The sequence below is a fragment of the Dermacentor andersoni genome, chromosome 9 (assembly GCF_023375885.2).
Source record: "Dermacentor andersoni chromosome 9, qqDerAnde1_hic_scaffold, whole genome shotgun sequence".
NCBI classification, from domain to species: domain Eukaryota; kingdom Metazoa; phylum Arthropoda; class Arachnida; order Ixodida; family Ixodidae; genus Dermacentor; species Dermacentor andersoni.
Genome location: NC_092822.1, coordinates 77,725,421 through 77,750,846, shown reverse-complemented (window position 1 = coordinate 77,750,846; position 25,426 = coordinate 77,725,421). Strand labels below are relative to the sequence as shown.

The 25,426-nt window shown below is 44.2% G+C and overlaps 1 protein-coding gene across 1 annotated transcript in view; it reads left to right on the top strand.

The window, feature by feature from the left end:
* LOC129384105 (calcium-activated chloride channel regulator 1-like) overlaps window positions 1-25,426 on the top strand; it is a 548,714-nt gene that overhangs the window by 504,639 nt on the left and 18,649 nt on the right. The window contains exon 16 of the mRNA XM_055069245.1: window positions 4,015-4,305. Coding sequence (XP_054925220.1) covers window positions 4,015-4,305 — 291 coding nt within the window. The remainder of the gene's footprint in view (window positions 1-4,014; window positions 4,306-25,426) is intronic.

The window sequence follows — 25,426 nt, the reverse complement described above, 5'->3', positions numbered from 1 at the left end:
CGCATTGGAAGAAAAGACGAAATAATGGCACGTATTTTCGCCGCACGCACTCGCATCGCAGGTTGCCGTTGTCGGCGTCTACAAGAAGACGAGGTGACGCGACGCTCGAGAGAGAAGGCCTTCCTGACCTCCCATTTAGAACGCGGCAGTGCTTTTTATTTACCCCCAGGGCACAAGTTAGACCACGATCAATAGTTGCATCTGGACTCCCTTAATTCTCCGTTACACTATCATTAATATGGGAACATGCCACAAACGCGCTAACCTACCTAATCGGCCATTAATGACTGACACTTGATTTCACGAAGTGACGACGACGCTCGAATTACTTCGTTAAATCTGGAAGTTCGTAAATTTGAGAAAAAATTTTTTCGGTCCTTCGAAATCTAAAATGCAATGTAGCGACACGAAAAAGCTACCGCGATATTTTCGTATGATCTGCCTCATAAACCATGACATTACGAAAGTAACCACCGCCGCCTCTATCGAGGCGCTATTGAATCGGCTGTTCTGTTCAAGGGAGCGGCGTGCGGCCTCGTCAAAATAGAGCGAGGCATGTGAACATGGCGCCTAGATGTTTTAACGCGATAGTTTTAGAGTGCACGCTGGGAGGAGCCGTCTGTGTCAAGATGAGAAAGAAATGACAACATATTTACGTAGCTATTTTAGGAAAAAGTTCGTTAATTGAGTTCGGCCAAGTTAGTCGGGTTGATTATAACATTAAACCCTAAGGGTACTTGCCAGCGAAAGGAAATTTCTCCGTTATATCGGGAACTTATTAAAAGAGGGTTTCGTAAGATGGTGTTTTCACTGTAAGCGCTTTCACCTGGGTATTATTTTTACAGATCACCACTTTCCTATTCGAGTCAACTTCCCCAACACGGCAGTTTACATAGAAAAGGGAACACTGAGAACGGCACCTTCCCGGAAGCCCACGGATATCCAGGAGTACGCCAGTCATCACCCTTGACACTGCGATCCAGGAATTTGTTTCCGACAAGCGAAATGAATAAGACAAATCTGTAGTGAAGGCAACGATTGTATCCACCACTTAAATTACTTTCGAATAATGCAAGCGGAAAGAATTTATCCCCTAATTCCTCTCGGCTGGCTGAGGAAGTCGCGCGAATATTACCGAGGGAGAAGCAATTACCTTTGAAAGAACCTACACCATAATCTCGCAGATCTCAGAATCTTAATAACAAAATATCTTAACGCCCTCCCAAACATAAACACCCTATGAAAATACCACTAAATATTATCAAGTAACAAGCGTCTGAGAAAAGCGTTCCAGGATGAACCAAGGGTTATCTGTCGCTTCAACAGAAGCTACAAAGACATGCTAGTGCATGCAAAAATCAGTCAACATTATTCCCCCGTAATCAAGGCTTGTTCTCGCCTCAAGCGCGAAACGTCCAAGCACCTTCAAAAAACCACAAATAGTTATACACACGAAGTTAAAACCAACATGTACAATTTCGGATGCGATTTATACGTTTTAGTGTTCCTTCTTTCAGAAGCACTATATCGGTGAAACGGGACAACCGAGGAACCATAGGTAAAACAGACATCGCGCGGAAGCAGATAAAAAGCTTCGCAAAACCATCGCCGAGCATTTCAATGAACCAGGTCAAAGCTTCTTTCTGTATGCTTCTGTATTCTGTATGTGCCAGTAACTCTGCGTACTACTGTCAAATTTACGTTCTGCATGAGGCTGAAAACACTTAAATTAGCTCATTCATAAATAGCTCATTCATAAGTTCAAGACATTGCAACAAATAGGCATCAGATAGATAGACCGAAAGATTTATTTCTCTCAAAACAAAGTACAGAAATGAGAGAGCACACAAGGAAAGAAGCTGCCAAATGCAGCTTGAGGACTCCCTACGCCCCACGAAGCAGCAGTGTGGTGAAACAACGGCAATGCGATAGTTTGCAAACTATACACAACTGAAGAATTCGAATTAGCGAAAGCATTCTCAATACCCATAATTACATCATTGTAATTTTACCCTTAATATATCGCATATTTGTGATTTTACACAATCAACGCAATTACACAATTTCGTGCTAATTCCCGTTACAAAATCCTAACCCCAACGCAGACAATAATACAGATAAATATAATTTATTCAAGTCCCTTACAATGCATTGTCAAACAGTTACGCAGGTGAGCTATTCGGTGGAAGGTTCAGAATGATTTATCGATTCCATAAAAGTTTGTGTAGAAAAAAACATAACAGAAAAACGGTTATCTTCGGGCAGATTTAAATACTTCGGCAGATTGTACGATAAAGACTGTGCGGTAATTGGTGCGACTTAACGGTAGTGTCCATGCTGTACAGTCACGTACTTCATATGTAGGTTCATGACGTACTAGGTGAAACATTGTTACCATAAGGCTATTGTTCCTTGCTACAGCAGTTTTGTAAATGCAAAGCAGTCTGAACACATACAAGCTAGTTATTCTCACAAAATTGAAATGCCTGAAAAATTGTCTGGTATGAGCATTCGACGGTACATTAGCTGTCAGTCTTATTGCACGCTTTTGTGCAATGAGAAGGCGCTTTTTATTGCGCTGTTTCATTGTGCACCAAGCTGTGTGGCAGTAAGTGATCACTGGCGCTATAAATGAATGATAAATGAGGAGTTTAATCTGTGTAGGAAGGGTTAACCAAGGTTTGCATACCACGCCATTTAACCTGTTCATTTTAGCACGAATATACTCAATTTGTAGGTCCCAATTGAGCATCTGAAAGAATACAACACAGATATTATACTGGGCACGATATAAATCTTGTCATTACCTAATAATAGTTCGATATTACCACTTACTGCTTTATTTTGTGTCCTGTATACCACAGCTTTTGTTTTAGAAACGGAGCTCAGAATCTGTTCACCATGCAAAATCTTAAAATATAGGAGACAGCACCTATTGTTTTGTTATGGGGTTGGCAATCATTCTGTTTTTTCCCATGAGCACCATTTTCTGTCGCTGCATTTATTCTTTTCTTTCAGACAGACGATCTTCACTAAGGGCCAGCAGATCAAATAATCCCCAGCCCCCTTCGTCCAGGCCCCTTACACGAAAAGAGGAACCTATAGAGATGCGTCAACCTCCTGACACACGTCTCTTCCTCACATTCCTCTGTCTACTTTCAGTAGCACACCTTTTTTTTTCAATTTTACACACTCCGACTTACATACCCTCTGTCGTTGCCTCGCCCACCCGCCTTAGCCTCTCTCCACTTCAGAAAAACCGTATCTACGTATACTGTGCAGAGGAGAGTGTATACCGCTTTGAAAAAGACAAGTGCTCTCATCGAAACCTTTCCTCTTGCTTTCACATTGATGTCGTTTTGCTCATCGTCTTGAATTTCCATCTCTTGCATTTCCCGTGTTTTCAATGAAGTGAAAGAAGGCATTCAAGAAGAATCTAGGTGCCAAGCTCTTTCCCATTGACAGTAAAATGTGCTGCATGTGTTGGCACAGAAAGTTAAACCTCTGCACAGCAAACATGATTCCTCTCTGAATAAGCACTGTCGTGTCATGTTAGCCACTTCATCGGCCTTTCCCTCGGTGCAGTACAATAACTGCGGTTATCTCTTCCAATAAAAAAAAAGTGCATCCATGGTAATTTCTAGTATTGATTTCTGGCGTGAAGTAAGAATTGAAGAGAAAAGTCTATATTATATTTCTATTGAATATTTAAACGATAATCCCCGCCCTAAATATTTGACGGGACTCAAAAAAGAAAAGGGCTCACAAAGGGGTACACAAGAGAAATGAAGCAATACGCTACAAACATTGTGTCCACTGTGAACAGCGTTAAAATGAGCCGTAACTCACTCATTATTCAACATGCGCATTTTAGAATTCTCTTTACTGATGTTCAGCGCACACTGCGACGTCAAATCGTTATTCAGAGTCGAGAGCGGTTTTCTGTAAACTTCCGTCTCGACTGCTGTGCCCTAATTTTTCTCGGTATTTACACTGTCTTTATGTGGTTTGCAGAAGGGTGGACTGTTGTAGCAGGTCCGACACGTAGAAAGCCCGTCAAGCAGTCCGTAAAGCCGACGCCGACCAAATACGACTCTCTCCTAAAGGACATCCAGCCAGTGGCGCCGTTCCAAAGAGTGACGGCCAGTGCTTTATTCAAGGTCACGGAAAACTTGAAGCTTGCTGATGTTCCGCCGGGGGAAATCAAAGACCTTCGGGTTGTCACAGGGAACATAGAGCCTGATGGAACACCAACTGTGACACTTACCTGGACGTGGCCCGGAGCCCACATGAAACAAGGAACAGGTGAGTATTGTTACGAACGTGCATCTCATACTCGACAAAAAAATTACGTCAGAATACTCAACAGGAGCAATATGGCTGCCAGAAATATTTTTATTGCAAAAACTATATGCGCAGTCCAAGCGTATTCCTGCCGTCAGTGTCACCGTGATGTTCATCATAAAGTACAAGGGTGATAATACCGTCGCCCCACGTCCTATGCTGTATGTGCCAGTGTGATAACACGCCAGACAAGCCAACAATCGCAGCTCACTGTGGCACGCGCGAAGGAAAAAGCGGAGACCAAACGCGCCGTCTTCCATCGCGTGAAAGAAAGGGCATGAGGGGACGGGAGGGAGCGGCGTTTTGCTCCGGCAGCAAGTGCGCATTTCGCGACCGGACGCAAGAGGAACTGACGGTCACGAACACATAAAAATTGGATTTAATCGCTCTTTCTGCACACGCGTAAGGAGCACTGGTTGGGAGTAGAAAATGTGGGGACTTTCGGACCTTGAGATTTATCTTCGCCTAGGTACTACTAGGGAGAACATAGTGTGCTACGTTAATGCTTAGCTGAGCTAACAGCACAGAATCGACATAATGCGTGGCGAGGAAGGCGTGTCAGAGGTGCGTTTACCACGTTTCTTTTTTTGCGACGGTAGCATATAAGGTTCCGATAATCACGGAGGGATACATTGGGAAGTCAGGTGTCTCCTCAGATGACTTTAATGGCATCGTGCCAATGCATTGTTCATTGTGACGTTGAGCGTACCGCACACTTAAGGAGATTCGCGCGGGAACGGATACAGTTTAGGAGTTCAACTATTTGTATGTGAAAGTAAGAAAACTAAATGTCGCTAAGCATTTTACTAGCCCCTGATAATTCTCACAGCTGTACCGCAACACTCGGAAAGCATTAAGCCGCGCCGAGGCTTCTATGAATTGGAACACATGTTGTATCCTGTAAAAGTGCGAAAAATGGACGTCGCCATGAAATGTTTCATAGCTGTATATAGGCCATTGTCAAAGCTGTACAGCAATACTGATCGGCTACGCGGTACATGTTCGTAGCTTCTCTGAGGTGCGTGTGCGCTTGTATATAATTAAGGAGCGCGTACCGAATTCCCGTTACAGTCTTGTATACAGAGCGTGCTAGGTTGGCGACACAAGCGCTCACACCACCACGGCTTGTTCCGAAATACCTTTCAAAGCCTGCCAGTACATTTATTACGTACCTATGAGTTTGTACTGTGGCAGGAGACGAGACGGCGAGCTCCGCGAGTATCGCTCTATATCCATTGACAGTGGCCCCTTTAGACTATTGGTATGGTGCACCGCAATACATTATCTATGCTTGACCGCGTAGCAACAGTGCACTGCGACGAAGCTCACAGCATGGTATAGCACTCGAGCCTTCTCGGTGACTGCTGATGGAAAACACAAACACGTTCAATAGCTATTCATCGATCTTTACACCTGTTAGGATCCCGTACGCCTGTGTCCGTTAGCAAAAGATTGATACAATTCTGGGCACCTGCAGTGTGTAAAAAATAGGAAACGTTGTTAATGCAGACGTTATGCTCCAGTAGGAAACGGCAATTCAGTGGTAACTCTGTGCAGCTGGATCCGGTCCTATGGAAACAGACCCGGCTCATGAATCCTAAAGTAGGAGCTGAAAGGAATACTCTAATGCTGGTATATACACCTCTTTATAGTTAGTCAGTGTCAAAGGCATTGCACTGAACTTTGAGACGATGTATTAATACGCAGCGCTTTTGTGGCGAATAGGAGAACAATAGCTGAGACCGATGGTTTGAGATGAGGCAGCACTGCCTTCACATGTGCATTGAAATTGTATTGATTATTTGTGTAACGTCAGTGCACTCACTTTCTTTAGCCTGACGTTACTGCAGCTTACAGCTTTTGTAGGTGAAGGTGGTTCTTTACTGGAAACAAGCTTTGATTTATCAAATAAAGTTGCCATGTGGTAGTTTTGCAAGCTTGCCTCTGGTCTTTGTATTTTTTGAATCTGGAATATCGGGCAGAATGCATGTGTTTCAGAGTTTGACCTCCATCAGATTAATGGTAGATTTCACCTCGAGGTAGCTTCCTAAACCACAGGATAATAGACATGAATTTCAAGTGAGCACTTCGAATTCAACTCTTTTTATGAGGCACTTGACTCCTCCGTCTGCTCTATCTTCCTACTAGTGCATTCTCCAGCAGCTACTGTACTTGTTTCTGTGCACGTGTATCCTCGTGCAGTGACAAGTGCCAGAACAATTATTTTCTCTCAGTTGGCACAAACACTTGGTACATCGCAGACTAGTGTGAGCAAAAGGACATAATGGCAATTCCTTCCTTTCATGCCATAAAACACTGTGCCAGGCAGGTATGACATAATTTACACTGTATAGATGCACTTAGCCAAAGCAGCAAAGTTGACAGGCGAGTTCCTGGTATTAGTCCCTCCTGGTATCGAAATCGGGCCTCCCCTTGCACACAAATATATTCGCGAGCACAGTCTCTCTGCCTACTATACCAAGTGTAACCTTGTGATATTTTAGTAATCTTCATTACTGTATGAAAGTCAATTTCTGTACAACGCAGAATAATACTAGACCTTTATTTTGACACTGTAGGTCACCATATAAAGCAAAAGCACTTGAGCCGAAAAAAAGTTTATCGCAGAAATGTTAACATGCTTCAATAGGAAGTGCAGTGCATATTATTTTTACAATGATATACCCCATTGGTCATATGCTTGCACTATAATATGCACAAACTGAACAGCATCTACAAAGAAATGGCTACCACAACACAGTTATGTCGGGTCTCGCACTATTTGAATTCGGACAATTTATATATGGGGCGGATGATGGCATCCCGGCTCATCATATCACACTTCTAGGGGCAGCAATTATGCTATTTATGTATACAGGAAGAGCAGTTTTATTGGACTGTGGCGTTTTACATGCACCTATCTTCAAGCACACATATGTCTTTGCACACCGCCTGTGCCGTTGGGAAGCCGGTACAGCTGGTTAGCAATGTGCATGCACAAGACACCTGCTTCGTCCCTTTCGGAAGCCATCTTCATAGTGCACAACGTAGCGAAGGTGAAGGCCTCTAAAGCAATGTCTATATGTGTGTTTTTATTTGCCTTTCACCTACTTTTGCTAAGAGAAATGCCGTCTTCGGTTAAGCCAGACCAGTGAACATTCCACGGCAGTGTCGGGCAACCTTTCATAATCTTCATCATAAAATTCTAGGAAACTTTCTGGTATGCATACATGCAATCAACAGGAACGCAAACTGGACAGGCTAAAGGCTGGCTGATTGTACAGCTCTACATAGCATACCAGGCAACACTCAGAACAGGCAAGTCACATTGGTCATGGGACCTATAGCAGATAATATAGCAAGCAAATAGATATAGTTGTTACCTGTAGTATATTATGCATGTGTGTAAACTTCTTATGAAAAATATCTTCAGTCACCTTTTATTAAATATACCTTGTCAGGACCTTCATAATCACTTAAATTGTTTGGTCTTCAAGTAAAAAAAGTGAACACTTTCTGCATACTAACATTCATTCTCATGAAATATCTAGTGGTCCTGACCTGTAGAAGAGTACACAATACCGAAATTATTGAAGTATTTGAGCCTAATCTTCAAAAGATGATAAAGTTTGGTAGGCACAAACGGGGCTGTGCCTCCCAAATAATAGGGTATTTGCAAAAAACTTTCTTGATGGCCTAGTTCCTAAAAGGTATTTTAGAACGAAAACAGTGCAAAATTATTGGAAAAGGAAACGAGAGAGACACGGCAGTGACTTATGACCTAACATTTATATTGTGTGTGACAAAATATTTTATTTTGTGTGTGAGAAGATATACTCACGGAAACGATGTGGTTCAAGGCAGGGGCAACAAGAAAACATAATGTGAGGTCGAATATGGGGCAGGAGTGAAATGTCTAAACCAAGGCAGCAAGCTCACTTCGAAACAATAAACAGAACAGGAACGTTAGGGAAGCTGCCGTGCCCGTCAGAAATGCAAAAACCACTAATGTTGAAGTACCTTTTCAATATCCTGTTAGTTTCCGCTATTTTGATTCTAAATGGACAAATGCTTTCCCAGTCATTTGTTAGAAAACACGCGTTCCACCAAAAGACAAAGCCTACTATTGCTAGTAACTTTCTAGGTCAATGAAACAAGATAGCATCTGGTTTATTCAGTATTGAAGTAAGCTTCTAATCGCTCCCACCATAAATAGTTCACTTGTTCACTTTGACCAAGCCAGTTATCCGCTGGTATATGCCAGGATTTGTTTATCATGTACCGCTGATGACCTGCTGATCCTGGTGATAATGTAGCGAGAATGCCGTTACATCATCATCATCATCAGCCTGGTTACGCCTACTGCAGGGCAAAGCCCTCTCCCATACTTCTCCAAGTACCCCGGTCATGTACTAATTGTGGCCATGTTGTCCCTGCAAACTTCTTAATGTCATCCGCCCACCTAACTTTGTGCCGCCCGCTGCTACGCTTCCCTTTCCTTGGAATCCAGTCCGTAACCTTTAATGACCATCGGTTATCTTCCCTCCTCATTACATGTCCTGCCCGTGTCCAATTCTTTTTCTCTTTTTCAACTAAGATGTCATTTACCCGCGTTTGTTCTCTCACCCATTCTGCTCTTTCCTTATCCCTTAACGTTACACCCATCATTCTTCTTCCCAAAGCTCGTTGCGTCGGTCTCAATAGAGAGTTTTAGCCCAGCGGGTTTACGGCCAGCGGAGCGGAGCGGGCGAGCGGAGACGCGACTGCGCACGCGCACCACGCTGAGGCGGCCAGCGGTTTTACGGAGCAGCGTTTACGCCCGCTGGAAAGCACTCCCCAGCGGAGGGTATACGCAACGCGCGAGCGTGCGTAAACGCGCGCGGGCGTGTATGGGAAATGCAAGATGGCAGCCGCGAACATGAACGCCGGCAGTTCTGCATCGACGACGGCGACTGCGGCGCTGACCCGTACATTAGTACTCAGTGCATTATTAACAAATAATGTACTGAGAACATGTAATATATCTTTATTCAACATTTCTTGCATAATAAAAGCAAGCGTAATTCAAATTCATTTCTCAGTAACTCCTATTCGGACCACTAGGTGGGGCAGCAGAGCGCCCCGCTCTTTACCCCGCTCGAGCGGGTGAGTGATCCGCCGGCACGGAGGAAGGAAACTAAGGAGAGGCCCTACCCCCTCCGCGCAGCGTGCGTCTATTTGTCGTACAAAAATCCCTCACGTGACCTGATCCTAGGTGCCTAGGGACAGCATCGTTTAGGGATTTTTTAGAAGGCGCGATGCTGGCGCCGAGCGACGCCGTGGCGTGTTCGTCCTCGGCGTGATAGTTCTCTGGACCGCACGTTGTTCAACATTGCTCATGTGGTTGTTACGTGCGTTGCTTGTGTGTTGGTTGTAGGTTCTCTGTTATTGGCGGAAAGCCGTGAGTAGTGGTGGTGCGGCAGCGCGGCTTTGGCCTCGGTGAGCTCTGGCAGTACAGAATCTGCCTTGTGTGACCCGTGCTTTCTTGAGAACCCGGCGGTGGTGACAATTGAAATAATTAAGTGGCCTAGCGCCTTGGCAGCGAACCGCGATGTGGCGTCGCCGTGTCCGACTTTGCTTAGCGGACACCGAGTTATGTGCTGCTCGCTGCAAGTCATATAAATGCAACTGCGTCGACCGCCCACTGTTAAGCGCTGAATGTGTGTTTGGTGTGCTGTGCTTGAAACGAGTGGTGCAGCCGTGCAGAGGGGGTGGCGGAGTAGCAGAGTGGCTTAGGGGCTCCGTTTGCGAATTCACAGACATGTGCTCCCGTCTTGGTCTCATTAGCTGCTGTCGCGGGATTGTGGTGTGCTAGCTCCTTGCCTAGTATGAAGTGATGTGATAGCACAATTTTTATTAAGTGGACAAGATGCTGCCGAGATGGTTGCAGCACAGCGTTTTTTTTTCTTCCAGGCACCTTTTCTACTTGAAGCTTCCGTTGCAGTGTTTCGAGCCTCATTGAACCAGCACGTAGTGTATATAAAAATTGGACACTGATTGGGAATATCACCTAAGTTCATGCCTATATATAGTAAAAAGATGTAGCACGACCAGACAAAATAAAAGAAGGGGGTGGGCTGCAGCAATGCTAAGTGTTAAATGGTGCTTTATCCTTTCCCTAAGTTTTCTGTTTTTGTGCTTTTTATGGATCCTCCGCAGTAACCACGCGAGTGCCGAACTTGAGCTTATTGGTTTCAAGTCTCATGGTTGTTACTAACAGAACAGTGTGATAAACAAACAAGGGCTTCGAGGCATCCGTTCACCTTGCTTGCCTTATGGTGCTGCTTCATAAGCACCGTGAGCATCCAGGCCAACTAGGAAAGGAGCTTTGTTGCAATCGCTTCTGAACTGTATTGCCACCAAACCAACAGTGCTCGAAATGACAGCTTTTGGACAGTAGAATGCTTGCACCCAGCAAAATAGTAAGAAGGAAGCATTCAGGATGTGCAAAGTGGGCTTTTGAAGCTGGCAGCATTACTGAAGGGGCTTTGCCCATCTGCCCTCTTTATGGATGCACAAAAATGATTTCCTCTTTAAGAGAGATTGTTTCAGAGGTCGTTACATGCAACAGTGTTGGGTGTTTAGTAGCTTGTCTTTGCCCACTGTTAATAATCTGTTCCTTCTCCAGTGCCCCGGTGAAGTGCCTACTTTTTGGACACAATGTGCTCTCCATGCATGCATGCATGTTTAGCTTGTAAAGACGTCTATTACCCCTTGCCTCAAGCTGGTCCGTGCTGATGTCACCCAAAAAGCGATCGGGGAGTATGGCAATGTACACTTACAAAACACTGTTGATACCAGTGAAACCAAATTAATGGAGCTGCTGTTCTTTTTTTGTCCACTCCATCCTCGTTAGTTACAATGAGCAATGTCCGAACAGAAGGCATATGTAGTTGGTCATGCATAGCCTGCGCACTAAGACTTGTTGGCATGTTATGGCCTTAGCACAGTGTTTGGATGTAAAAACCGTCTGACTTGTTGATGACTTCCTTCTCTTTATCATACTTTACCTGATGGAGCCAGCAAGTGGGTCAACCTGATGTTCAACAGGCTTCCCACTAGTTTTCCCAGAGTCTCCTTTACCAAGGTGCTGCTCATAGATATGTTTTCTTGACCTTGCACTGCACTTCAACCATGGCCACACCTGCTAAACCTGTAGCATGCAATCAAAAAAGTGCTATAAAGCATGTTCCTCCAAACTCGTGACATGTGCTACAAGGCCTTGAGGAACACCCTCATCATACTGTACGAAGCTTCGCATGATAAGTGCGACAATTAACATCTGCTGGTTTTTCAGTGTTATTCCTGTCCAGCTTGCTGAAAGCTATCCTGAGTGCTTCAAAAGCAAACGACTGCTGCTGGACAAGAAGTGCTTAAAACAAGGGTCGCTATAACCACATATGTCACACGATATGAAGAAGGCCACTGAGTATACAGGCGGTTTACTTCATATCCAACAAGCTTGGTTTTCCCTTTGCTAGTGAGTAAACTCAACTTGCCCCGAATACATGGCCTGTGACAAACTATGTGCCAGATGCTGTGTCCCCTGCAAAGCTGAATATGTGTATGAGATCCTGACACCCTGCAGCGGCTTCTACACTGGGCAACCAGGCTACTATAAAAACGACTGCCTTTACTAATATGCTAATAACATGAAAACGGGCAGAAATTTTGCTATTAATTGGACCCAACTGCAGGTGCAAGCCACTCTTCCACCAGATGTGCGTTGTTCACAGAAACTGGAGCTCTATAAATGCAGATAAAAACAATGATGTTTGAAAGTAGCAGAGTTGAACTATATTCTGCACAAGCAGTGCTACCTGCAGTGCTGGTACCTTATAGCCACAATTCATGGCTGCATCACCATGAAAAGGCACTATTCTTGAATTATTAACTTCTATTATATTTATGGTGGCCATATATAGCAATTACATATAATCCACATTGTGTGCAATATGGTTAAATGTCAATTATGATAGCCATTCCTAATCTGAAATGCAACAAAAGAGCAAATATAGGCAACAAATTGCAATTCAAAGAGAACCAGTGCACAGGATAAGTGACAGACTTCCTTTTATTGAAAAAGAAATGTCAAATGAGTCATGCCACCAGCAGTGGGTAGCAATCTTTCAAGCTTGGGTGACAGAGGCAAAACTTAGCAAAATGCTACAATCACGCTGTAAAACGGCCTTGGACACAAAAAAAAACGACGTCATATTGTACAGAATGAAAGGGCAAGACTCCATCTAAGAACAGTCTATGGCACCACATACTTGACATGGTGTAAAATATGTTGACATGCCCTACCCATAATGAAAAAGCAACAAACACAGAAAACACGCCTTAAATGCAATGTGCAGAGTCTGAAACCAAGAATAAACAACCCGAAAAAGGCTTCGTTAAGGCTTTCAGCGATTAAAATTGTCAAACTGTCTCATCACTTCTTAATGAATCTGCACAGGTGAAAATGAAGGAAAGCCCAATAGCAGGGCTGCAGAAAATGTCACCGAATAAATATACTTTGCTTACCAACGATACCTGTGGTTTAGTTGTGGTCTGACTTTGCACAATAATTGTGTATAAACTTTTCTTGTTTAGAATATTTAGCGGATAGGGAAAAAATGACCATAAAAGCACCAGGTGTATGCATAGTCTACGCACGAAAAGCCACTGCTTTCTTACTTTTTTTTCTCTCTACTACTATGCATGAGTATTTAAGTGCCATAATAGCACTGCTAACATCCTACTGCAAAACACAAAAGTGGGCAAGTTGTGGCATAAAGAAAATTGCAGTTTCACTCGTAATGTGAAACTATGATGCAGTAGCTGGTGAAATATGCACAGGAAGCTTACTTGCAGCGTTTGTTGAACAATTGCCAATGCAAGTCGGTAATCTTCAAAAGTAAAATAAGTAAGAGTCGTATTTATTTGTGGGAGTTGTTCCTCCCAGTGTTGAATTGGAAAGACTCGGCTTTTCTTCCTCCTCTTTCATATCCGGACTTGGCCACTGCTCTACACCGAAACAATCCTTTAGCTTCTTACTGCTGAATTCATTTTGGTGTTCTCAAATATATATTTGGGCTACCCATTGCTAGGTCTCGTGCTTAAAGAATGAATCAATGAAATGAATCATTTCTCAAAGAGCATGTGCAGTCCAGCCAAAAGCAGGGCAAGAATCCGCATTGTGCTCCTGCATTGAAGGTGAATAACACGTACCATAATGGCGAATGTGCTTTAGTAAGCTTCCCTGCAATATTAATTTGTAATGTACAAAGAATTGTCAATGAAGCTTACCACGAGCATAGATGCACTTGCAAATTATGTCACAACTGAAAATAATGAGCACAGTGTAAACCTATGTGCCCCTTCCACTCTTAGTATGCTTTACTGCATGATGCTTATTTACACCCCTGTACTGCGGTGTAGCAAGCTACAAAAGAAACGTTGCATAATTAGGCTTTTTACGATTATCTTTCTCGCAATACACTAATATTTCGCGGTGAAGCCTAAGCAATGTACTGCGGTGAAACATACTAAAAGTGAAAAGGGGCCACTGTCACTGGACATAATAAGAGTTCTGTAATTATACACTCGCGCACCCGCGGCCTCTGAGGTCGCCTAAGTGGACATACTATGCTGGCTGATAGCGGCCCCCTCCCACTTTTAGTATGCTTCACCGCGTAACTAAAATGCACTCCGGCGAAGCAGCCGTACATCTTTATTGAGTGAATAAACAAGTGGTTTTTACAACAGTACAGCAATAAAATCGCACTATGCATCAGTCTACCACACGGAAGAGCGTCGCAACATACGGTAGCTGATTCACACAGACACGTGTTTATGTTTACGTTCGCACTCCTTGCGTAATAAGACTCCCAGAACTTCCATAATAGAACGTAATTTACAACACACAAACGCAAATAACACAGACATACGTCTCGTTTTCAACTCGGCCGTCATGCAAATGACATATAGCGCGGAAAAACGTGAACATGCTGTGTGTTAGCGTCGTAAACTTCATACTACGCAAGGAGCTAGCACACCACAATCCCGCGACAGCCGCTGAGACGAAGACGGGAGCACATGTCTGTGAACACGCAAACGGAGCCCCTAAACCACTCTGCTCCTCCACCACCCCCGCTGCACGGCTGCACCACTCGTTTCAAGCACAGCACACCAGACATGCATTCAGCGCTGAACAGTGGGCGGTCGACGCATTTACATTAACATGACTTGCAGCGAGCAGCACATCCCTCTATGTCCGTTAAGCAAAGTCGGACACGGCGACGCCACATCGCGGTTCGCAGAACTTCGCTGCCGAAGCGCTAGGCCACTTCGATATTTCAATTGTCACCACCGCCGGGTTCTCTAGAAAGCACGGTTCACACAACGCAGATTCTGTACTACCAGAGGTCACCGAGGCCAAAGCCGCACTGCCGCACCGCCACTACTCACGGCTTTCCGCCAAGTAACACAGAACCTACAACCAACACACAAGCAACGCCTTCTCAAAATCCCTAAACAATGCTGTCCCTAGGCACCTAGGATCAGGTCACGTGAGGGATTTTTGTACGACAAATAGACGCACGCCTCCGCGCACTAGGAGAAAAGTGTGTCGGAAATGACGTAGTAGGTTCTCATTTTTTTGCTGCTTTTTCATTTTTTTTGTTGTATGGCCACGCCTTTTGGGCCACAATGGCGGCGTTGTTATGGTTTTGAGCGCTCACACGTGTTGCTCTGGTAGGTTTCGGGCCGTGGCAAAGGCGCTGAGTGGGCGGGTTTGCGTTAGTCACCGTGTCTTGTTGCGCTGTGTTACCTGCACCGTGCTCTGCCAGATGTTGCGCGAGCGCGCGACACCACGCGCAGCGCGGCGTGGTTTCGCGAAAGACGTAAACAAGAGAGGAGGGTGGCCCAAAAGGCGGAGCATCGCCATGAGCAACGCCAAATTCCGGCTTCACTTTTGCTTCACAAAGAGTGACGTCAGGGCCTCTCCTTAGTTTCCTTCCTCCGTGTCCGCCGGGCTAAAATTCTTTTTTCGCGAGCCACTCCGCTGGCGCAACGGTGGCGACCGCGAGCGGAGCGAAACGTAAACCCGCTGAGCTAAAAGTCTCTAATTTAGGCAGAACCCTTTTCGTAAGACTCCAGGTTTCTGCTCCATACGTGAGTACTGGTATCGTAAACTGCTGTTCTCATCCAAGACTGTTAAGCATTACTTTAGTTTCCTGCAGATTAATTTTCAGACCCACCCTTCTGCTTTGCCTCTCCAGGTCAGTGAGCATGCATTGCATGGTCTCCTGAGGTACTAAGCAAGGCAATATCATGAGCGAATCGCAAGTTGCTAAGGTGTTCTCCATCAACTTTTATCCCCAATTGTTCCCACTCCAGGTCTCTGAATACCTCCTGTAAACACTCTGTGAATATCATTGGAGAGATCATATCTCCCTGTCTGACGCCTTTCTTTATTGGGATTTTGTTGCTTTCTTTATGGAGAACTACGGTGGCTGTGGAGCCGCAATAGATATCTTTCAGTATTTTTACATAGGGCTCATCTACACCCTGGTTTCGTTATGCCTCCATGACTGCTGAGGTTTCGACTGAATCAAATGTTTTCTTGTAATGAATGAAAGGTATATATAAGGGTTGGTTATATTCCGCACATTTCTCTATCACCTGATTGATAGTGTGAATATGGTGTATTGCTGAGTAGCCTTTGCGGCATCCTGCCTGGTCCTTTGATTGACAGAAGTCGAAGGTGTTCTTGATTCTATTTGCGATTACCTTAATAAATACTTTGTAGGCAACGGCCAGTAAGCAGATCGGTCTATAATTTTTCAAGTCTTTGGCGTCCCCTTTCTTATGGACTAGGATTATGTTAGCGTTCTTCCAAGATTCGGGTACGCTCGAGGTTATGAGGCATTGAGTTGCGTATATAGGGTGGCCAGTCTTTCTAGGACAATGTTCCTGTCATCCTTCAACAAATCTGCTGGTAACTGATCCTCCCCAGCTGCCTTCTCCCTTTGCATAGCTCCCAAGGCGTTCTTTACTTCTTCCGGCGTTGCTTGTGGGATTTCAAGTTATCGTCGTGGGTGCTACTGGTACGGTGTAAATCTCTATAGAACTCCTCAGCCACTTGAACTATCTCATCAATATTAGTAACGATATTGCCGGCTTTGTCTCTTAGCGCATACATCTGATTCTTGCCTATTCCTAGTTTCTTCACTGATTTTAGGCTTCCTCCGTTCCTGAGAGCATGTTCAATTCTATCCATACTATAGTTCCTTATGTCAGCTGTCTTACGCTTGTTGATTAACTTAGGAAGTTCTGCCAGTTCTGTTTTAGCTGTAGGGTTAGAGGCTTTCATACATTGGCGTTTCTTGATTAGATCTTTCGTCTCCTGCGATACCTTACTGGTATCCTGTCTTACGGAGTTACCACCGACTTCTATTGCACACTCCTTAATGATGCCCATAATATTGTCGTTCATTGCTTCCAACACTAAGGTCCTCTTCCTGAGTTAAAGCCCAATACCTGTTCTGTAGCTTGATACGGAATTCCTCTAGTTTCCCTCTTACCGCTAACTCATTGATTGGCTTCTTATGTACCAGTTTCTTCCGTTCCCTCCTCAAGTCTAGGATAATTCTAGTTCTATACCGTCCTATGGTCACTGCAGCGCACCTTGCCGAGCACGTCCGCATCTTTTATGATTCCAGGGTTAGCGCAGAGTATGAAGTCTATTTCATTTCTAGTCTCGCCATTCGGGCTCCTCCACGTCCACTTTCGGCTAACCCGCTTGCGGAAGAAGGTATTCATTCTCCGCATATTATTCTGTCCTGCAAATTGTACTAATAACTCTCTCCTGCTATTCCTAGAGCCTATGCCATAATCCCCCTTGCCTTGTATCCAGCCTGCTTCTTGCCTACCTTGGTATTAAGGTCGCCCATTAGTATAGTGTATTTTGTTTTGACTTTACCCATCGCTGATTCCACGTCGTCATAAAAGCTTTCGACTTCCTCGTCATCATGACTGGATGTAGGGGCGTAGACCTGTACTACCTTCCATTTGTACCTCTTATTATGTTTCACAACAAGACCTGCTACCCTCCCGTTAATGCTATAGAATTCGTGTATGTTACCAGCTATATCCTTATTAATCAGGAATCCGACTCCTAGTTCTCGTCTCTCCGCTAAGCCCCGGTAGCACAGTACGTGCCCGCTTTTTAGCACTGTATATGCTTCTTTCGTCCTCTTAACCTCACTGAGCTCTATTACATCCCATTTACTACCCTCTAATTCCTCCAATAACACTGCTAGACACGCCTCACTAGATAACGTTCTAACGTTAAACGTTGCCAGGTTCAGATGCCAATGGCGGCCTGTCCAGAGCCAGGTATTTTTAGCACCCTCTGCTGCGTCACAAATTTGACCGTCGCCGTGGTCAGTTGCGTGGTTAGGGCCGGGGTTTGATTATTTTATTCATATAGGAGGTTGCTGCCAAGTACTGCACCAGGGTGGCCAATCGTGCTCTGGTGAGAGAGTGCGTTACCAGTTCTGGTCACCGGGATCAGGCCGCACTCCAGGCCTGTTTGTGCAATGTTCTCAACACATAGTTATATTTTCGGTGGAAAATTCCACCGAAATATAACGTGCAAGAGGACCGGGATTCGAACCCCGGTCCTCTTGCACGCGAGGCGGATACTCTACCGCCACCGCAGGAGTTGTACGCATCATTTAACCTACAGTGGTGCCTTCTTTGATGAGTCAAGGTGGACCAATCTGAGCTCGGTTAAACCACACAGGTGGCACTCAACTAGAGAAACCTGGCATTTATGACCTGCACATGTGTGCCCATACATATTAGAGAAATTTTTTTACGGGTGTCTCCGTGCAGTGATAAACTACAAGACATATAAAAAAAAGGAACACAACAGAGGATTTGAACTCGTGGCGCTTTAGTGTTGCCCGGAAAGATAGCTCGGTTGGTTGGTCTGTCAGGCCCAAGGTTACATTGAAGCGCCATAGCTCCAGAGCCTCCTACTTACGTGGTAAGAGACTGATGCCGTCCACGATACTTCTTCTTGGCATACGTCTTGGAAAAATGACCGCCCATGGATAAAACCGAACTCAAGCGGTTCTAGAGACTAGGAAAAGCTTGATCAGGTGCTAGGTGAGCGTGGCACGCTTAGCGTGGGAAGCTAGCCCGAGTAACTATCTCAAGGACTGCAGCTTACGAGTGCGAAATACCTTTGTGTAATTATTATAACTCGAATAAGACTACTTTCGAAAAGAGAACCGCCCAGAGGGCTGTACTACGAGTGGTATGACTGATAATTATATATATATATATATATATATATATATATATATATATATATATATATATATATATATATATATATATATATATATTTCATGCTGGGAGTGATTGGAACCTAACCTCAATCTGACTCAACAGCATCATGAAGCTCTCGGTTATACAGTAGAATGCGCTTAGAGCAATTTCTGCTGTGCCACATAACACGTCCTGAACCACTGTTTACCACATGTTCTGTTACGATATTTTACAGCTACATAAATCAGATTGAACACGGCATATTATTTTTATCCGAAGTTGCTAACCTCCACACCAGCATTCACTACTACCCTACACAACACCATGAATACTGGTATTTGTCTGACCAACGTATGAACTATAATTTTCAAACTCTAAAATATACTTTGCCTTTTGTACTAAACAGGCTTGACTTATCTTGCACCTCGATCTATACAATTCCTTATAATTCCCTTTGAGACATCTTTAGCAATCTTTTTTTTTCTCTTGTGTATTGCCCTGCCACCATTTCTCTCTTATTTGGATTAAATGTCTACAAAGAGATGTTATTGTATCTGTTGTATGGTTCGTTTTAGGCTGCACCACGAGTTGTTCCTTTTTAAGCCTTCCTCGTAAATAGATTTGCCTTGTGCTGTCTGTTTTTGTGCGTGTAGCTGCGCCAATGCACCCATGGGGAAGGAAAGCTGCAAATTAGTGGCTTTCCTCAGTCATGTACCTACGTATGCATGTCCGGAAAAAGGCTCTGAGGAAATGACGCTTGATACAATTAAATGAATATTTTCGTCTGCAAGATTTGTGAGTGGTTGTAACGGCGCTCGCAATAACAGCAACAGCGCTCGCATTCGATCCCATAGATGAAAAGAAAAAGCACACATACACATATATATGTTTTTTTACATACATATGCATACATATAGATATATATATATATATATATATATTCTTCCCTTGTCTTGTCCATTTATTATTTCACTTTTTCTGTATTGTGTTCGGCTGGCTATTATAGTTTAACACAATGAAAATCAATGAGTTACAACAGCAACAACAGCAGCCTGGACTGGTTATAATAAGCAAGAGTACCTGGGGAACAGAAACTACAAATCCAACACTCGCGTCATCTACTTTTGGACTAAAGCGAGGCTGACCGCCAAATGTGTTGTCTCTTTCCATTTACTCACTCTGTCAGTAACCATTGCACACGCATGCTCAACATCTTGCTTCCATGTGCAGAGATATCTTGAAGACGAGAAAGCTCGAAGGCTGTGTTCATTACAAATGTTCTGAAAAATTGCTACTTTATTCTCCAAGGTATAAATGGGGGGCCACTTATTTTATGGTAATGTATCAAAGAAAACTTTCCCAGTAATGAGTGAACTCTGCATGATTCACGGCTGCATGTAATTTATTAGTTGTTTCATACAACAGGTGCAATAAATCTTGGAAGTTAAGAGACAAGTAATAAAGCAAGGGCTCCTGCTCATTTAACTCCTGCCGAAATATACAAACCAAGATGTTCATGCAGCAGCGCTGAGAATTTTTGTATTTCAGTGCCTGAAACTGCAGAAAATTCAAAATTCCGCAATAAAGTCGCAAGGAAAACATCAAGTTCAATTGTTTGTTGGACATAGCAGATAAATATAAATGCTATATAAATGAAGTGACGTCACTGGGTGTACATATGGTTATAATTTCTCTGAAGAAACTTTCTGGTCACTATTTGTCTTGCCGTGCAAAGAAGGCTATGTCCTAATGCAGGTTGCATTCAGTGTTCCGAAAGGCTAGCCAAATTTCATGTTTGGCAATTTTGCACAGGCATTGTTCACGGCTGCAAATGTCTTGTGGACTTTTGTATGTTGACCGAATTGCTCATTGTGGTAATGCGTAGGTAAAGAAACCACTTATCATCTTTGAATGCTTTTGGAGAAAGTATCAGCGCATAAGAGGAAATGCGAAAGCCATCTAAACAAAGAGCTACTGCTTAGTCAGCACAACCAGAACACAATGGAAATATTGAAGACCTTATATTAAAAGGGAAGAGGACAACTACACTAGCAATCCACCAGCTGCATTTAGTAGAAAATAATTGTGGCATATGGAAGAGCACACTTTGCTTTAGCTTGATTCCTCTCGAGAAGTTTTTCTGTTTGCTAGTTTTTGCTTCAGTTCTGTTACTCTTTACAAGGCACCTTCCACGCCAAAAAACATGGGCCATATTGAGAAGCATCATAGGCTCCACAAACACAAGAGTGGTGGTGAATACCACCTTCCAAAAAATAAGCAATAAAAGGGAACAGACGTGGAACTCGTAGAACAGCTTCAAAATGCTTATTTGAAGACAGAACAGACATCACATACAGACACCGCGTCACGGACGTACTGGTGCGTCAAAAATGAGAAACTTGCTAGCCGCGTAACGGTGGCAGATGTTTATGCCGCGGCAGTAATTCAAAAAGAACACGGCCCCAGGTAGTGATCAAATCACGAACGCTATCATTTGCAACTTAAATTACAACACATTAGCTCAACTAACAGATTTTTTAACAAATATTGTATGGCACCCTGGTACAGTGTCACGGGAATGGAAGAAAGCTAACATTTTTCTCGTACCGAAACCAGCAAAACTTAAACACATCCAAAATTTACGGCCTATATCACTCACTTCATGCATAGGAAAACTTTTCGGCGAGGTGGTACAAACGTGCCTTAGCAAGCATATTAAAGATTTCGGAATGTTTGCACACTCCATGTTCGGCGTTCTACCACACATTTCAGAGCAAGAGTTCTTCCTACCCTTAGAAGAGAAAACGCCTAACCCATCAAACGCACGCGAGGAAAGTATCATCCTAGCACTAGAAATCAGAAATGCTTTCTATACTATCTCCCATCTAACTATTCTCAAACAACTTCAGAAAACTGGATGCGTGCGGAGAACGAACATACAATTACACAGGATCTTATCAAAAATAAAAGCAATGATTGGTATAGGGTCAACGAGATCCGCACACATTATACTAACCAACAAAGGAACTCCGCAAGGCGTCATCCTATCCCCACTCCTCTTCAATATAGGAATGCAGAAATTGGCGTTTGCTTTGAGAGTTTACGGAGCCGTTGGATACCCATCGCTCTGTTTCACTTTCACTATAGGCAACCAGAGGCTCAGACGCAGGAAAAAGAGTGCACACTGCAGAACACGATTGAGCAAGTGGAACACTTTTCTCGAGAGGCAGGCGTGAAGTGCGCACCGGAAAAGTCGACGTATATAGGAGTGGAATCCATAAACTTGAGGAGGACTAAGCACCCGGAGTGAAGCTCAATAATGTATATACAGCCAAGTGGAGAGGTACAACTGAGAATACTCGGCATATCGATACCAAAGAACGGCAAGTTATCACACATGCTATAAATAACAAATGTGGTGCAAATGATTCACAGTGTCACAAAACATAGAAAAGGCTTCAAAGAAGCAGAGACGATCAGACTCATACAAGCATTCGTTAGAGGCAGGTAGACCAATAGCTACCCCTTTCAAAAAGTAAATAATGCCCAAACGACCAAAGTGAACTCCATAATCAGGACAGCGTGTAAGGCTGCCCTGGGGTAAACAAAAAACACAAGTACCGAGAGGCTGGAGACTCTTGTTACTTACGACACATACGAAGAACACGCCACTGTGGTAGTTGTGGCACAGAGAGAACGTCTGAATTCGACAGAACAAGGAACAGCCCCGGTGCAAAAGGTGGGAGATCTCGTGAGAGCGCAGTACGGCGGGGAACAAACAGTTTTGCTACCCAGACAAACACGACAGAAAATTCTAGCTTCACCAGTCCCAAATAATACGAGCACGGAACACCAAACGAGAAGAAAAGCGTGGTCAAAGGCTTTACAAAACAAATATGGAAGCAATCCAGACATACACTACATGGAAGCGCCTAGAGTAGCAACAAATTCACAAAAGCGGCCCTCAATCAGTCCACATCAATAATGGCCTCTATTCGGGCCCCTTTGACCTGCACCTTGAGGCAGTAGCCATAGCACCAGCCCTTCACGATGCAGAGGCAAAAGAATACTCTGCGTTGGTTATGACGGACTCCCAAGCCGCATGCCGTTTATTCATGACGGGCACCACCCCACACAAAATTCAGAGAAGACTAGGCACCATCCTAGAATTGTACCATGCGATGATGTGGTGCATGGTACAACTGGTGCAACGACTGGTACTTGGATGCTTACGAATAAGCATCCAAGCACCAGTCGGTCTTGTCGAAGAGCCCTCGCTCCACCCACACATCCTCGAAAACTAACGAAAATACAGACAAAATACAACCGGCCATACGCCTACCATACGGGAGTACAGGCCTAGGACTGGCGCCGTATACAGACTAATATATATCTATGCCTCCAAATACTCATAACAGAAGCCAACAAGGACACCAAGGACACCATAGGGCAACTACTTGTACTTACTAATTGAGTTAAAGAAATGATAGATTCATGGAAGGGAAAGTGGATGAAAGAACAAAAGTCTGCAGCTGGGAAACAAACCCACATTTTCGCATTACGTGTGCGATGCTCTTAGCAATCGAGTTACCGCGGCACCGTTTTCACAACCACTTGCTAGGATATTTGTTTTACTCTGGTACTAACCCTGGGAGTGTCAACCAGCGCCACCACATAAAAACATTGACGGCATATGTGGAACATCCTTTCTGCCTCAGGCGTCACGAGTACGGGATCTCTTGGATGAAGGAAACTGGTCAGTAAACACACGCATGCTACCTGAAGGCATTATTATTGCCCGATTCAGAACCCTCGTATTGTCATGAAAGAGAAGAAAGGGAACCGAGGAGCCCGGTTCTTGTTTTTCATGCGAGAACCCTTCCACATCCCGGTTACAGCGGCATATGGGATGTAAAGGGGTTCTCTCATGAAAAATAGATGTAGTAATACAAATCTTTTTTGTAGCACAAACATGAATGGTACTAGCACTATGCCGTGTTCATTTTCTTGCATTCCAGACGCGTGCAGGGAATAAGCTGCAGCAACTGCAAATTGTTGAGGCCGCCATCATTACAGTAGCGAGATGAAATGTGAAAGAGATGCGGATACAAAGTTCAAATCAACCGCATAACAAACTTGAACACATGACATGTGTCTTAGGAGGCAGGACATGGCCATAGCCTCAAGGTAAAAACTGGCAGGGGAATGCCATGGCTTGAGAGTAGAGCAAATTTATGCAACTGTAGGCTCTAGGCGATATACTCTCTATGTATAGGCTAAAAACCATTTCAGGGGCACTTCACGTTTGACAAACCTTGTCTCTTTGAATAGGGGTATGTAGGGCCTGCTCACTTGTTACAAGCATGCTCAAAAAGAAAGGAAGCCTTTCAATGCATAAGTCTCTAAAGAAAGAAGAATGAAGTTTTAGTGCATGAGAAAATCTACAAAATGCATAGGTGTAAAATGGGAGTAAATCCTATTTTGAAGCATCGGGAAGATCAGTCTTGGACACCATTGTGAAGTCGGAAAGTCCAAGCGGCCAAAATGGTGCCATGGTTGGGGCTGTGCCACATGCCAGGCGAAAGTTAGGTCCAAAGCGGCACCCCATAGATGACAAAAAGGTGTATTACAGATTTACATGAATCGCAAGAAGGGCTCTATGGCTCACTACATGTCAGTCTTTTGATGTCTGAACCTATCCCACAATACTCCAGCTCTGCTTTTTATCCAGTTAATTTCCCCCTTGCACTCGTCGAGGGCGTTCACTTTTCTTCTTCTTGGTCAATCAAAACTGTTGAACCGTTTGTAAAATACCGCCCATGACGTCGCACTATTCCGCCAAACTCCGCCTTTAACGTTGCAAGATCGCCCCCTCATACGAGGCAACCACGTGGCAATATGAGCACCTGGAGCTTATGCAGTTCTCACAGAGAGAGAAACTTTTATTGGCTTAAACGATTTACGTGCAGTAGTCGTAGACCCTTTAGTCCAAGGCCCCGCTGGCCTCGGCCGCCCGCTTGACCTGTCTTATGAAGGACTGTTGTCCGGCCAGGTCTGAGCTGGTTAGCTGTGCCTCCCATTGCTCCATTGTGTGGTGTGTTTTATCAAACGGGTATGATTCACAATCCCAAGTAATGTGTTGTAATGTTGGTATGCCTCCGCACCATGGGCAGTCGGGCCTGTAGCGAGTGGGGAACACGGCATTCCAGAAGTCGTCGACAATGGCACCTTTAATCACGCAATGGGATCTCCATGACGGCCAGCTTGTCAGCCCTGGGTGACAGAACAGCCGAACGTACAAACATAACTGCCTGACCAATTAATCTCGGGTAACGCTGATCCAGATGCCAGCGCCCTGGCTTTGAGAAAAATACGAAGTGCGAATAGTGCGCTCCACCGCTGCACGTGTGCCGGTCAAGCACACTTTGTCCCAAGGAACCACCAGGCACAACGCAGAGATCGTGTGTGTTTAGTCAACATCATTTAATCAATTGCATCTGTTCATTTAGCGATATACATAATATTTCTTATTTCTTACTGCAATATTATCAGCCCTTCGAATTCACAGCTTATCTTTCTTGTGGATTAGAAACTTATTATTATGTCGCATTCAATCCACAGTCAAAAATAACGTTTCTTCTTACCTCTGTGACGTAATAAAGGGTGTACCACGAGGTAGTGTCCCAGGCCCCTTGCTGCTTTAGTTTACAATAAT